The 14,755-nt window shown below is 42.7% G+C and overlaps 1 protein-coding gene across 3 annotated transcripts in view; it reads right to left on the reverse strand.

Annotated features, from left to right (window-relative positions):
- Positions 1-14,505, reverse strand: part of LOC116389765 (neuropilin-2-like) — an 87,849-nt gene extending 73,344 nt beyond the window's left edge. For 2 of the 3 annotated variants that reach the window (XM_031858713.1, XM_031858712.1), the window contains exons 1-2: positions 13,573-14,505; positions 1,586-1,766 (exon numbers count right to left, since the gene is read on the reverse strand). In XM_031858713.1, the coding sequence (XP_031714573.1) occupies positions 1,586-1,766; positions 13,573-13,648 (257 nt within the window). In that variant the 5' untranslated portion in view covers positions 13,649-14,505. The remainder of the gene's footprint in view (positions 1-1,585; positions 1,767-13,572) is intronic. The other variant, XM_031858710.1, reaches the window with a different exon arrangement.
- Between the last annotated feature and the right edge of the window lie 250 nt (positions 14,506-14,755).

Raw genomic sequence — 14,755 nt, forward strand, 5'->3', positions numbered from 1 at the left:
AGAGAGAGAGAGAGAGAGAGAGAGAGAGAGAGAGAGAGAGAGAGAGACTACTAAAGCTGATCCGAGGATAAGAACTGCAGAGTAAAACTAAAAAATGACAGGGAGACAGAGAAGTATGGTTTTCATTTCCACAGCACAGTACGAAAGTAAAGTAAAACAGTGCAGAGCGCAGCGAGCCTTTTCAACCTTTCAGCTTTTCAACAAACAGCCAGCCAGTGAAATATTGATGCTTCAATTCCAACAAAGAAATGTCTGAATGATTTTTGGTACATCTGAGTGGGGAAATTCACCCATCTATAATTGATACAGCTAACTGGACGGGAAAGCACCGGAACAGAGAAATAACAGGAGGGGGGAAAGTGTAAGTGTGTGTGTGTGTGTGTGTGTGTGTGTGTGTGTGTGTGTGTTTCTGCCCTCTTTCCTGTGTCAGTGGGTTTGTATGTGGCTCTTTACGTTCATAGTACCCATTAGATTCCTGAGAGACAGTGGTCTCCTCTCTGGGCTTCTATGTGTAGGAAGCATTCATACATGCCATGACAGTCCTACGAAGACGAGGAAAGGCCAGCAGTTTCTTTGAAGGCGAAATGAAGAAGACGTCGTAAAAACATTCAGATGTTTTTGTGTTTCGTCTTCAGCTTTGATAACTAGCTTCCCCGTCTCAGCATCTTCCCACATTTCTTTGAAAATTAAAAATGTCCTTCTGCACTCCAGTTGTTGATGAACTTATCCAATTGGTTTTACTGTGTAAATGTTGGACTTCATATTGTTGTACTTTTGGTATAATTGCCAATTTAGAAGCTGCAGCCATGACCATCTCTGGAAAATGGATCACATTTTTGATTTTTTTACACTTTCATAATGTGTTCACTTACATTTTTTGAACAGTGCTTGTGCTGGATCAGAAACCATTGCACATGTTGCCTCAAAAAGCCCAGTGAGACCGTTTTTAATGTTTGAATACTCTTTCATATTCCTCTTTAAAGTACCTTGTAAGCTATAAAAAAAAGAAAGACTTTTACTATGATCACTCTTTCAGTAAGCTTAAATAGGATTCAGGTCTAAGCCAGTCTGCCTGCATTCACCATGATTTCCCAGCATGCCTATTTTTCTTGATGTCTGTGGGCTGTATTTTCATTTCATGCTGCAGAACCGCCGGCCTTTCTTTCAGCTTTACCATGAAACCAAAGCCAAACAGCTCAAAAACAATGGTGGACACCAAATCCTCTAATCTGTGTTAATTCTTCTAAAGTGTGAAAACCATCCTGGAACAGTAAATGTGTTGTGATTAGACTTTGATAATTAGAGACAGGGGGCGAGGGAGGTCCCAGAGTGATTATTATGGGATAGCTAATGCCAGAGAAACAGGAGGAGAGTGGGCTGAAGTTCACTCTCGCACAGAGACATGCTGGTGGAGGCAGAAGCTCCAAAGAGACAGCAAGAGAAGTTTGTAGTAAAAATTCCCAGAGTTGTAACACAACCTCTCTTTTTTAACTTTTTTTTTTTCTCCATAATCCTTAGTTTGCTGCCCATCCCATGCCTTTAAAATCTACCAACCCATCCACCCATCCATCCATCCAGTCTTTACCTGCAGTCCAGTTTCTCTATCTCAAAGTGTGGGTTGAAGTTGAGGACGATGCGTTGTGAGGGCTCAGGTGCTGTGATGACCCAGCGACAGTTCTGGTGAGGTGGGTACTCCAGCGGGTAGCCGGGGGTGGTGATGTAGCCGGCATCGCTGGCATCTAAAAAGCCACCGCATGGCTCAGACGCTGGATGGGGAGAGAGACAGAGAAAGCGAAATCACCATCACTGTCTCACACACAAGTCAAGTTAATGCAGAAACATGTTTACTTTCTGCGGCCAATCGATCAGCTATTCCAGTGGGCCCTTTCGGTCATTTATAAAGCTTGTTAACCTGAAGTCTAAATGTACACAAAAGGTCTAGAACCCATGCACTATATCACCTTGTGTAATATGGAAATCTCCCTGTACACTGAAAGTACCTGAAGCTTTGATCAAATCATTGAGAATGCTTAATATGTTTCCATTGGTTAGTACACAAGTTTACACATCAGACAAAGGTCATTGATCTGTTTTTCCCAAAGTGATTAAATCAGCTACGACAAACAGATGGGAGAATAGAGGGCAGACTTTTGACTGAACTATTAGGGGGTGAAGAAATACATTACTATCGAAAGACATATAATATTTAATTGCAAAAAGAGACAACATAGAAGGACTGATCAGATAAACCTCCAATAACAATATGCAACAATAATAGCTTCCCCCACAGCAGCAGACGTAAGTGTAGAATACCATCGGGGTCAATGCTTTTGCTTATCACGACTGACCAGAAGCACGTTCTCTACAAACTCTTTCAAATTATTGTTTTTTTTCTCACATATTTGTTCATTAAGCAGGATTTCACACCTGGGGAAATGTTCAACACTGATAAAATGCAGATAAGAGTTGTGTTTGCAGAGACAGGATACGAGAAACAAAGAAGAGTGTTGTCTATGTGGATGTAGTTCTGAAAGGTCAACTCAGCATCGCGGCATACAAAGAGTCCATTCTGACCCATGAAGACTGACACACTGACACACTGACACAGACACACAGTGGACGGGTCCTCCAGATGCCACAGCTACTGTCACAGAGCGGATCCACTTGTCAGCAGCCATAAGTCTGCGTCGTGTCACAAACAATGCCACTCATTCACTGCCGCAGATGTACACCCTGACATAGACGGGGTAACTCATATATATCAGTGACACCCGACGGCATAACACACACACACACAACTCTACTGTATTACATCTATGGCATCTATTGTACTCCATGCTGGCTGCCCTGTTTGATTGACTGTGCAGACTTTGAACATGAGCTGAACTTCTTCATTGTTTAACATCTGCAAAACTCAAGTTAAATCATCACGGTGTATACACTAAGTAACATTTTTGTTAAGTAGCCACCATCTGCCAGAAGGCCTCAAGAAACAAGGCTGTTTGTATCCTCAAATAACACTGCACCGACCAAATATAAGTATATAATATAATGACTATCGGTACTAACGGACAAATTACTTATTTTAGACATATCTCAAGTGTAGTTTTGGTAAAGAGAGAAAAATAAAAACAAATGTTTTGTGGTATTTCCTTTGTTAAGGAGACCATTACTTTGAAAGAACTACTTTATTTGTAAAACTGCAAACTGTACGTTTTTTTATCTTTATTTTTATTCAACATTGATTTTACCGGGATATTCCAATTAAGATTAAAAATGTCTTTCTTGAGGGTTTCCTGGCCAAGACGGCGGCATAAACAGAATTAAAACAAACAGCAGATGACATCAGTGGTCAAATAGTCCATAATCCTGTTTTTAAACTTGAATGTTTATAAAATAATCTAGTTTTGATGCGTAGCTCCAAACAAGATGAGGGCACAAAAACTTTAAAAGCACTTTCACCAAAGACGGTGCAGGTTTTGAGAAATGACGCACATTATTTAACCGCATGACCGGAGGTTGCAGCCACTGATAGTGTTAAGAGTCAGTAGAAAACATAGCAGATACAGTTTCAACAAATATTTTGGGCAAATGGTGGACCAGGTTATACTAATAAAAAGAGCTGTGAATGTCGGCCGCTTGCTGGGAAGAATTTGTCCGGTGAGCAACCCCTGAGATTATTTCCTGTTGATGAGAGGAAAAAACAAACACACAAACAAGCTCCTGACCGTCTATATATTATTATTTCAATCAGGGCTAAATGTCCCTCAGGAAACCTTCCTCATCATAACATCGAGAGAAAGAAACATTGTGTAACGTCTTGGTCTGTACCACCGCCTAGGCCGCTGTCCTATGTCGCCGTTTTATTTATTGCCCCTGTGCTGCTGAGTGGGGGGACATAGCCAAGTCAAACTACTCAGCAGAACACTACATATTTTAACACTATAAATAGACCGGCTACTGTAAACCTACTCTGAGAGGAGTCACACATGCAAACATTAACACACGCTGCATAAACACTTTATCGGACACCACATTCTAAATTAAAACATAGATCTCAAATCTCTTCATTTTTTTTTATCATGTCTGCATACATGCAAACTGACTGACGCATACACACTCAAGAGTCAGGAAGGGAGGATTAGAGCGGAGGTCAATACACAGTAAACAAAGTGATTGACACTTTGGCATCTATATCTGGTGTCCGCCTCACGCTGCCTGCAAGCAATTCATGATCACCGCTCTGTATCGCTCTGCCTCTGTCCGTCTCTCCCTCCTCCGTCATGCTGTGAGCCAACTAGTCGTGTCTATCTCCTCCTATCGGTTTCCAATCTCCCTGGTGACATACGGTAATACAGGAGTAGAGTTGCATGGCCTATGTAACCCGGCCAGATGCATTTTATCTCAGCACCACCTGGATTAGTGTTTAAACACTCTGGAATCTCACAGCAGCAGCAGCCAAACACCACTTTTAGCACACGGCGTAGCAAACTAAAATCTGGCATATGCGAGGGGTAAACATCTCGGGTTGTTAAAGAAATGCCACTGGTTATAACCAATTGCTTGGGAACTCATAATGTATACTTAGTTATTGTTAGTTAGTTGGGATAGGTCTGGAAATAAGAAGAGAGCAAATATGTTTTCATTAGATTCAGTCCCCAGATGAAACTCTCCTACGTTCACCTCTGGCGTTCAGCCGATAAAGACAGCACCTCCAAGTGTCTGATGAATAAGGCTGGTGTGATAGAGCGGCAGACACTCTGTGTGCGTGAAGTATTGTGTCTGCTCTGCTTTGAGGGTCCATCAATCTCCACACACACAAAGTCATTCAACGTTTATCACATCCAAATAGGGCAGGAAATGAGAAACACTGAGGTGATGAGTGCGTGGATGACGTCACATCCTCCTACACGAGGCGCCACGAAAGACATTTTAAGTGAATTTGATATTCTTTGTTTATTTGGTTCATACAGACACACACACAAACATACATATATATGGGGGATATGGGGAGGTTAGGCAACAAAACTACTTGGTTTCGTGACAGTTAAATCAACGTTGACTTCCGGTTTTACGCAGGACACAAAAAACAGTCTCCTGGGTGGAAGTCTGGTGTTTTTGGATCCACCCATCCACCACAACCTCATTACTCAGAGTTTGTCACTCTTTACACTACGTCACCTGTACGTACAAACTGCCGGAACAGAAGAGCCACTATCAACATTTCCTCTGTCTCAGTTTGTCCGTCCCTCACAGAAAACACAAACACTTCCCTCCTCTTGACCCCAGACTTCACATTATGATCTTCAGACCACACTCACTCTCTCACACACACACACACACACACACACACATACACACACACACGGAATAGAGCAGTAAACGGTGCTAAGCAGTCAAGCAGGGATATAAGACAGGTCACTGCATTATTTATGTCTCTCCACCACGTTTAGTATTGCATCCTGATAACACCTATTCAGCAACTTTTCCCCACATGCGCATACCTCAACAGAGATGCATCCATACAGAAATGTAATAAAAACTTGCATGCACAGCACCATGCACACAGGGAGGCACACAAACTATCACACACAGACGCAAACAAGGAGAAAAACACGCACAAGCTTGGAACCGCTTTGAGAAATTGAACTAGAGACTTGTTTGTTGTCCCCAAATGCAAATTGCCTGACCTTGTTTTTTTTTCGCTCTCTATCGCAGATTAATTTTCCCTCCGATTAGGGAGTCGGATCCGAATCGAAAGAGACACTTTTCAGTGTTTCTCAATCGATTTGGTAGTCTGTGAGAACTCTGCTGTTGGACCGTACCGCATTCATTTCCATCGGCCAGAGCGCATAATGAAAGCATTAGTAGTTTAGTAAGTGTCTGAGTATGAAAGTGAGAAAGCGTGTCTCACCCAGCTAACCAGAGAGCTTGTTGGAAACGAGGCTGGTATTTGGCAGATCAGCTTATTATCCACCAACACGGGCCCCGATATACTCAAAACAGCACAGCGAGCCTCACGTTCTCATTATTGTGACCTTGATGCACACAGGTCCCTGAATTTATCAATCAATATACTCCATCTGCATCAAAGCCTGGGGGAGGGGAAAATGCTAATTGTCCTCATTGATTTCTATGCATTTCCTACTGTTCACAAAGCATTTTCAAAAGGATGGATTCAGTTCCAGCATCATGAAGCACTCACAAAACGCTTCAGGCATTGTTACCTTAAACGGTAGAAATAGACACGTTTGTAGCTGTGTCTTTGGGGATATGAGAAACACTGAAAATAACAGGCTGAAATGTCTTCTTTGGATCAGAACCAAGGAGCTTTTAGTCAAACCTGGGAAACCTCAGGAATGGACAGAGAGAGTGAGAGTGAGAGAGAGAGAGAGAGAGAGAGAAAGAAAGGAAGAAGGATGCCGAGCAGGAGAAAAGAAAGAAAGCGAGCACAATGCCAGAACATCTGTCTCTCATCACCCGAAAAGAGAAAGTCAGCAGCTCAGAAAAGCTCACTGGACAGAAAATACAACTGTCTCCAACACACACTCACTCACACACACACACACGCACAGACGCACAAACAGGTGGGGTAGTGCTTTACTCCAGGTGCCCTGCATTAAGCCACAGTGGAAAACTACAGCGAGAAAAGAGATGTGTGAAATAGAGAGAGGGATGGCAGACGACTACAAAGGGTCTGAGAAACAAAAAGAGCGATGGGAAAATGGAGAGAAGAGAGACAAGGAGTCGTAAAAAAAAGGATGAGTGTTTGATGCAGAAAAATAACTGATATGAGAAGAAGCTTCTCAACTCAGGAGCAAAGACATACCGGATCTATGGGGCTTTAGTGAGTAGAGAGGGAGAATATGACAGTGGACAAAGAAGGATACAAACAAAGATCAATAACAGAATGTGAGACAAGGGGACAAAAAAGAACAGTGTAGTAGGAAAAGGTAGATGTAATGTTAAAGTATGACTAGAGAGGAAGAGTTGCAGGTTAGATCTAAACTACCAACGGCTTCAATGTCCATAAGTTTGCTGGGATAAATGCTAATCAGAATAAATTGAAATTTGTGTAGACTACGCATTTAGGTTCACCAGCCAAGTTTAAATCCTACAAATGAAATGTCAAATTACGTCGCCTGGCTCCTAGACGACACACAGAAGCATTTTCTGATCCCCCTATTGGCAGAATGACATCATCCGCCTGTGCCTTCCGAAACCACAACAAATCTCTGTTGGAAAAATAAATCTGTTTTACGACGTGACAATGTGACATGTGTAAGGCCTGACCTCCTCCCTGCCCAGACTTTGTTCCTCTAGAACAGCGGCACAACGTTCCCCCTTTGCTCACGTCACTGGTGGGCTTTGTGACTTGAACGTAAACATATGTCGTCTTGGGACACTTGCTGAAATGACTGATTCTGTTATTTTTCTTGGGAAGACCGTCTCTCATACTAAACTATAATCACAGGAGCCTTTAAAGGGCCCCCTGCATTACTGTCCGTTTTTTGATGCCCTGTAGAGCAGAAGGTCACCATCCTATCTGGTCCTTATTAACTTCAGTTGACAACGTGTTTATACAGTCCTATTCAAGTTTACCTTTTATCCTTCCCTCGAATGTGAGGTCAAGTGCCATGCTCTGTGTAATTTACAACTCTCTATGTTCACGCCTCAGTTTTTAGCTAACAGGGCCTTGCTGTAAAATGGCCTGTGTGCTCAGCCGATCTAGTCTATAAAGTTAAACAGACACAAGGACTGGTACAGGGGGTTCCTGGCACCCAAAGAAAAGTCTTCTTCAGGCTCTTATCTCATAAAATACTAAAGCCCTGATGCATACTGTTCTTTTTTTTGAGGGATCAAACAACAAACACAGAAGACCGTTTCATGTCCCGTGTGTGAGTCAATGTTGACTTATTTCATTGTTCATTACCAATGCCAGTTAAACATTGTTATTTTACATAAGAAACATACTTTTATTAACCCAAACCACAATCTTTTACTAAACCTAACCATGTTGTTTTGTTGCTGACGTAAAACCTACAGTATAAACGTAGTAAACCTACGTGGGAGGTTTATATTGATAGTCACTTGGCATTTTACGGGCAGAAACTTGAAGACATTGCTGCATCTTCCAAGTTTTTGTTTGAAAATGTTTACTCTGTGAATGACACAAAAGTAAAACTCCCGACCTTTACCAATGGAATCATCATCCTAATATACTAAAGAGTAAAGTATGTAGAATTTGAGTTGATGAGTGGAACCTAAATCTTGTATATTCCTTTAAACGATTGTAAAAGGAAAAGGGAAAGCAGCCTACTTAACGCCGTAAATAAGCCTTTTAAGATGTGTATGAATGAAGTTGATCTAACAAACCGTGTGAATGGATTTCAAACAGTTGAGCTTTATTCTCTTCCAGGCGGAAGGAAAAAGGATGAGAAAACACAGATTGAAAGAGTCAGTTAGAATAGACGAGAGTAAAGAAACGCGGATGAAAACGTAAAAAGATTTTCCCACCGTGCAAAGTGGGCGAACAGAAGGTGAGGGAGGTTTCTTAATCGGAGCAAGGGAAAACACTGACAGGGGGAGGTGTGGAGAAAGAGACAGAGCGTCCTATTAAAGGAGAGGTGAAGTGCCATGAAAAGAGGAAAACAACGGGATGATTCAGCGTGAAGGGAGAGGGAAAGAGGAAAACAACCTGTGGCCTGGCACGGCACTGCTCTGGAGGGACTACTGAGGACACCCACAGGGCTTAGCTTACATGCACAAACACTCTTATTTGTGTGGGTGACGGGTTTTAGAACAAGTGAGGACAGGCAAATGTCCCCATTTGAAGGATGCCCATGATCTGTCTTTCCCTCCGAGGACATTTGTTCTTCATAAGTGTACAAAAACAAGAACACACGCTCGCTCACACACTGAGCTCCCTTCCTCTCTAATTACTCCAGTCATTACCAATGGCCAATGAAGACACTAGAATACTAACAGTTTACTAATGACATGATAACTGTAATTAGAACATCCTGCTGGACCCACTAATTGTCCTTTCCCTTTTACAGATGAGAGAGACAGAGAGAGACAGTGCCGGAGGTTAATTTGCTTAATGTTTATTCGCTTACTGCTAACCATGTTGTAGCCAGTGGAGCGGCCCCTCTGTTGTTCAACCACTATTATTCTAATAATGGGAAGGCTAATGTCTTCTCGTTTGATTCCCAAATTTCTTCTTTTCTTTTTTTTAAGTTGAATAGCTAATTTTAATGTATTTTCTTGAGGAAATTTCCTTAAAAAAAAGGAAATGAAAAACCCAGCCGTCTGAACCACGAGATGAATAAGGAGAACCCTTCATCCTGAAACCTGGTGTAAAACACCTGCTACCTGCAGGATCCTTCAAATGAAATCAGTGTTGAAGAAGGTCTGCAGCAACGGGTCACCTGCCACAGCTTAGCAGACTCTGTTGTCACAAACAAAAGATTTAAATCGAACCATCGCAGTTTGCTGATGTTATAATGTGAGCCGGTTGCTATTATTGAATACATGTCGTGACCTCTTTGTGAACAAAACTGTCTGCTCTGTTGTATGGTTTCGGTAACATGGCCTCTGTTCCAAAGTATTAGGCGAGAGGAAGCTGAAGAGGAATCTGATATACATCTTTATGACAAATAATCTTTTCAACTATAATGTAATTCCATCCTCAATACAATCATTTAGAAAACAGCCTTTTGCCTAAACTATAATCAGAGTATGTACTAATAATATGCTTTATCTTGGCCAGAAACCCCCCCTGTGCTCGACAGAGGGGAGGAATAAATCTGGGTTGGTTTACTGCAGGTGGCTCCACTCAACTACTTCTTCACACTCTGCTGTTTTTGTCTTATTTCACTAATGCCCTCTCATGCTCTCTCCCTTTCCCTCTCTCTTTGGCTCTTCCAAATGCTCATGACTCCTCGCTCTCTCTTTTTATTGCTCCATTGTTTCAATGTGCTTTACTGGGTTGGAAGTTCGCAAGCCATATTGGTAAAGCGTTTCCTGGCCTTCTGTGTCAGCGAATTCTTGAACAAATCTGATAAATACGGCAGAGATTTAGAAAAAACAATCATAGGAAATGATGAGAAAATCTGGGAAACACAGACACAAACATGTATGGGCGAGCTGATTTCAGTATTTCTAGCCTTTCTGAAGTACGCTTGCCGATCTTTACATGCACTGAGTAATTACCCATGGAAACACACAATTACAGTGAAAGGAACAAGTTCAAATGAATGAAAAAATATATATATATATCTCTAATAGTTCAGGCTAATAACTAATGTTTTCTAAGACAAAGTAATTACACAGAACGACTGTGTTACAGGCAGTGAGTCAATCCATTATGTAGTGAGCTAAAACAGGGTACAACCCCACCATGTGAACAAATGACATGGATGGTTTGTTTTATTGATGGCCAATTGAAGCTTATTATGACCTCCACCAATGTAAGATTTAATTATTACAAGCCGGCCCCACGGGGCAACACAGCACCGGTTTGGTGGAGTTAGATGTGGAGCGATAGCTCCAGGCAAGGAAATAATTAATGCATTAGGAAACCTGGTCTCAGTCAGGATACATGGTGGTGAACATCAACCTATTGAGTAGCAAAAGTCTATTCTATAAAGTCAATGTTGTAGTTCAATGACCTGATTATTAAAAGCAAGAGAAAGCAGCCCTGTGTCCGTTCTGACTCGTGCTGACTTTCCCCCCCCCCCAAAGAAACTGGACAAGGAATTTCTTCCCCTCTGTTTCAGACTCAAATCACATTGTAAGTGTTAAAAACAGTCTTATAAACCAGTCCTCAGTGCATACCTGTGGGCAAGTCACCCCACTGCTAGCTTCTCACACTGTGCATCGCAGTGAGCCTGTTTCATCATCCAGCATATCTCAGCAGAGACACTATAGAGGCAGACAGCTGGTCTTGAGTGGCCAATTATGTCCGTTTATCTCCCTTGCAGGCACAGCTGTGATCAAACGGAATGAAGAAACAGGATCAAACAGCGAGGCTAAAAAATCATTCTTCCGTTTCGTTCCCTCTGCCTGTTTCTGTCTCTGCTACTTCCTTCCCCTTTACTTCCATCCCTCCCTACTGCCCCACCCTCTCTTTCTCTCTCTCTCTCTATATATATATATATATATATATATATATATACACACACACTTCTTAGTCTCACTATGCTTTCCTTGCTCATATCTCCGGAGACAGCGGAGCAGAGGCATCTGTAAAAGTTTACTGCTGAGGAAGCTTCATCCTGCACAGCCTACTGCTGAGCATGTGTGTGCTCCAGTGGCTCGCCGGGTGCCAGCGGGGAGACCTCAAAAGGGAGCTTGATCGAGTCCCCAGGAAAAAATATCAAAGTCCTCAAAATAGGTAGTTTGCCAGTGACAAAACAACACATATAAGAGTTTCATAGGGGTAAAGTTACATGGTTATCTTTAGGAAACTGGTCAGAGTCATGGTTAAAAGCAGAACTCCTCGGTTACAGGGAAAGATTTTGGTCATGGTTAAAAAAAGCAATGATGACTGGTGGTATATGGAGGTGGAAGAGAAACACCTGTTTCTGGTGTTACAGTTAAACTCTGAACACCACAACGTCCCTTTGGATTTTTGCTGTTCAATAGAACCTCACTCATATACTTGCTGCTTTGACAGGAAATGTACACAAAGGCCATTTCAAGACGTTGATTAAATAAAGAGTTGTGATTTGTCCGGATAAGAAAGCCTTTGAAACACTTCCGATTTTACAGTGTCAGCAGTTATCAATTATATGTGAAGATGTAAACAGTGGCACGGCGCATATCTTCTTATCAGAGGTGAAGTGTGACGTAATGCCTCCACTGTTCTCTTTTTCTCAAAAACAACATTTGGCAGACGGGCCACTCAATCCAAGTCATGAGATCTGCAAATAGCCCCGGCTAGCCTCCTGAATAAGCCCTAAATCAATACAACCTAGAGTGCAACTAACTTCTCCACAGCGGCCCTATCTTAATCCCCTCGGTTATAAATTGTGTACACACACAAATGTATCTCAAAGCAGGAAGTGGGCCTTGAGGAGAGATTATAAAAAATGATTTGAGCCAAGTTATCAGTGTTTTTTGTCGTTGTTGCATAGACAGCTATGAGAAAACATTAGAGACTAAACAGATTGTTTGCTTCTAAATCCATGAAAGGAAGGAGAGTCACACCACAAAATATTATACATAGGCTACTGTCTTTTCTTAAAGGTCGATTGGTTTATAATAGTTCTGGTTCCCTGCACACCTGTGGTCGGTTAACAGCACATTTAAGTATCGCTGCCCTGACAAGGAGTCGCCACGGTTAGGTTTGTTTTTAATCAAAACGACTGAAAGACTTCTCCCTTCTGCGCAGCAGAGAAGATGAGTGCATAAAAGCAGTGTTCTAGTGTTCGCCCTGTGCGTAAAGATTGTTCTTAAACGCACAATTCCCATTCAAAGACCAACGTTAAACGCATTAGACCTGCGCAATGAGCACACGCCTTTTGTCTTGCCAGAATGCAGCTTCGAGCCCAATCGCGCACACGGACTTGGGAAGTGCCAGACCTCCGCAGCCTCGGACCTCCGCGCGTCTGGTTCGCCGGTGACAGGAGCCCGGTCAGATTCACTTCTTCGCACAACCGACAATGATATTCAAAAGGGTTGCCCTGTTGCACGAAGCCTGCCTCGAGGGAATATCTTTCAAGGAACGCAATAAGACTACATCACACAGTGAGATAAAAACAAGCGCGATAAAGACCCACTTAACTCTACCGAGCAGCTACAGACCACTGGCGCTGACGTTAGTCCCGATATGAATATTATTGGAACACTCGTGATTTTTCATCATTGAACAGCTGTCATTAGAACAGTCGTTGATTAAACTGAAGTTAAAACCAACAACATGTTAAGATATGTTTGAAGACGACACAAGCCAAGACAACATCCCAGCGTTATCAATAACGTTATCAATAAACTTGTTTTTATGACGGAGTGAAACCAGCAGTGGAGTGGGACGATGGAAACGACGTCGTTTTGGGAAAGTTGTCCGCGTTAGAAACGGGCGACATCGAGCATCAACCATTGCGCAGATGTCAGTAAATTAATTAAGGGTTTTGTTGGATAAAAAAAAATACTGATTTCGTTTACGATGAATTATATGTTGTTTATTTTGACCTCTCCACCTCTGGTGCCGATCGACCGAGATGGGTCAATGCTGGAGAGTTAGAATAAAGCAGGACATCTCCCTCTTCAGTGTCTCTCGGCACGATTGTTATCAACGCATTATTTGAACGGAGGTGAAGGCTGAGCTTGCACCCGTAGTAAAAAAAAAAAAAACGGGTAACGATTTTGTGTAAATTTGTACGTTCATTACGCATTCTGGTTTGACGGGGAAACGCCACAATTGTCCGAAACGAAACATATCTAATGTGTTTCATAGACTCCATGCTTGTGATGTGGATTGGGAAAAAGTTCTCTAAAAAAATGCGGGTTAACTTCCATTTAACACCTACGTGTGATCTGAGCGGGTAGCAACAGTGTCAAACTCACCTCCTTCCTCCGCTCTGACCGCTGAAGGCAAGACAACCGCCAGTAAACATCCACAAAGCCATATGAATAAATCCATCTTTTCCCCTCGGATATGGAGAAAGAACACCTCTTCTCCTCCTCTGTGGTTTTTTGTCTGTATATCGGAGACAGCGCTGCAGTCCAGAGTCTTCTTTTCCTCTCCTTTTCCACAGTTCTTTATTTCTTCCACCACAAACGCCAGGTTGCGTTCACCGGGCTCTCCAGGAATATCGTCCTGGTTAAACACTACTGTTTGTAATTGAATTGTCAACGTGTGCTTCTTCTTAAAAAACAATGTTAAACTTATTTGCGCAAATTGAGCTGATACCAGCGTAATATCTACTGTAAACACATCTTCAAAGCCTCAAAATCCTTCGCCGTGCGCGCAGTCGGCAGCACCGTGTCCCCTGTCAGTCACAACGCGCGTGGGAATAAAAACCTCGCTGACAGACAAAATCATTAATTACAAAAAAAAGTAGAAATCACTGGTTGAAAAAAACAGGAACCATGAGAAGCATTTGCCGATTACGTTTAGGTTCGACAAGAAAACCTGAAAAAAGTAAAATGTGTTTCCTCTTCGTCTCGATAGAATATCCAAAAATCTTTCGCTCTGGTTCTCTCTCCCAACTGAGCATTTACTTGGTAAAAGCACACGTGATTAGGAAAGTAAAAAATATTTTCCCATCGATTATCCTCCTAATACACTGTTTCGATAGCAGTCCGTTCTTGCGCAAACGATAACACAAGATCTCTTGGAGGAGGCAGCTCCGGCGTGCGTGCGTAAAACTGATCAGGAGAAAATAAACGTGCAGCCTCTCCGCTCTCCTCCTGCAAACTGTGCGTTTCTTCGCTGAAACACGCTCTTCAATGCCCGCTCCGCTCCCCTCTCTCTCTCTCTCTCTCTCTCTCTCTCTCTCTCTCTCTCTCTCTCTCTCTCTCTCTCTCTCTCTCTCGTTCCCTCGCCCTGCAGCTCCGGCAGTGCGCTCCTTCCCCTCCGATCTCCGCCAGGTTTGTGGCAGCGAGCAAGACTGCTCACTCAGTCCCCTGTCTCGGCGTGCGTGCACGTCATGCGCGCGAGCTTGTATCGGATTACAGTAGGCACCTCGGCCCGCCTCCATATGGCCCCTCACTGATTAAAGACCAGTTTATCTCCCTCCCACTCCTC

The sequence above is a fragment of the Anarrhichthys ocellatus genome, unplaced genomic scaffold, assembly GCF_004355925.1.
Source record: "Anarrhichthys ocellatus isolate YVR2014 unplaced genomic scaffold, GSC_Weel_1.0 scaffold20, whole genome shotgun sequence".
Taxonomy (NCBI): Eukaryota; Metazoa; Chordata; class Actinopteri; order Perciformes; family Anarhichadidae; genus Anarrhichthys; species Anarrhichthys ocellatus.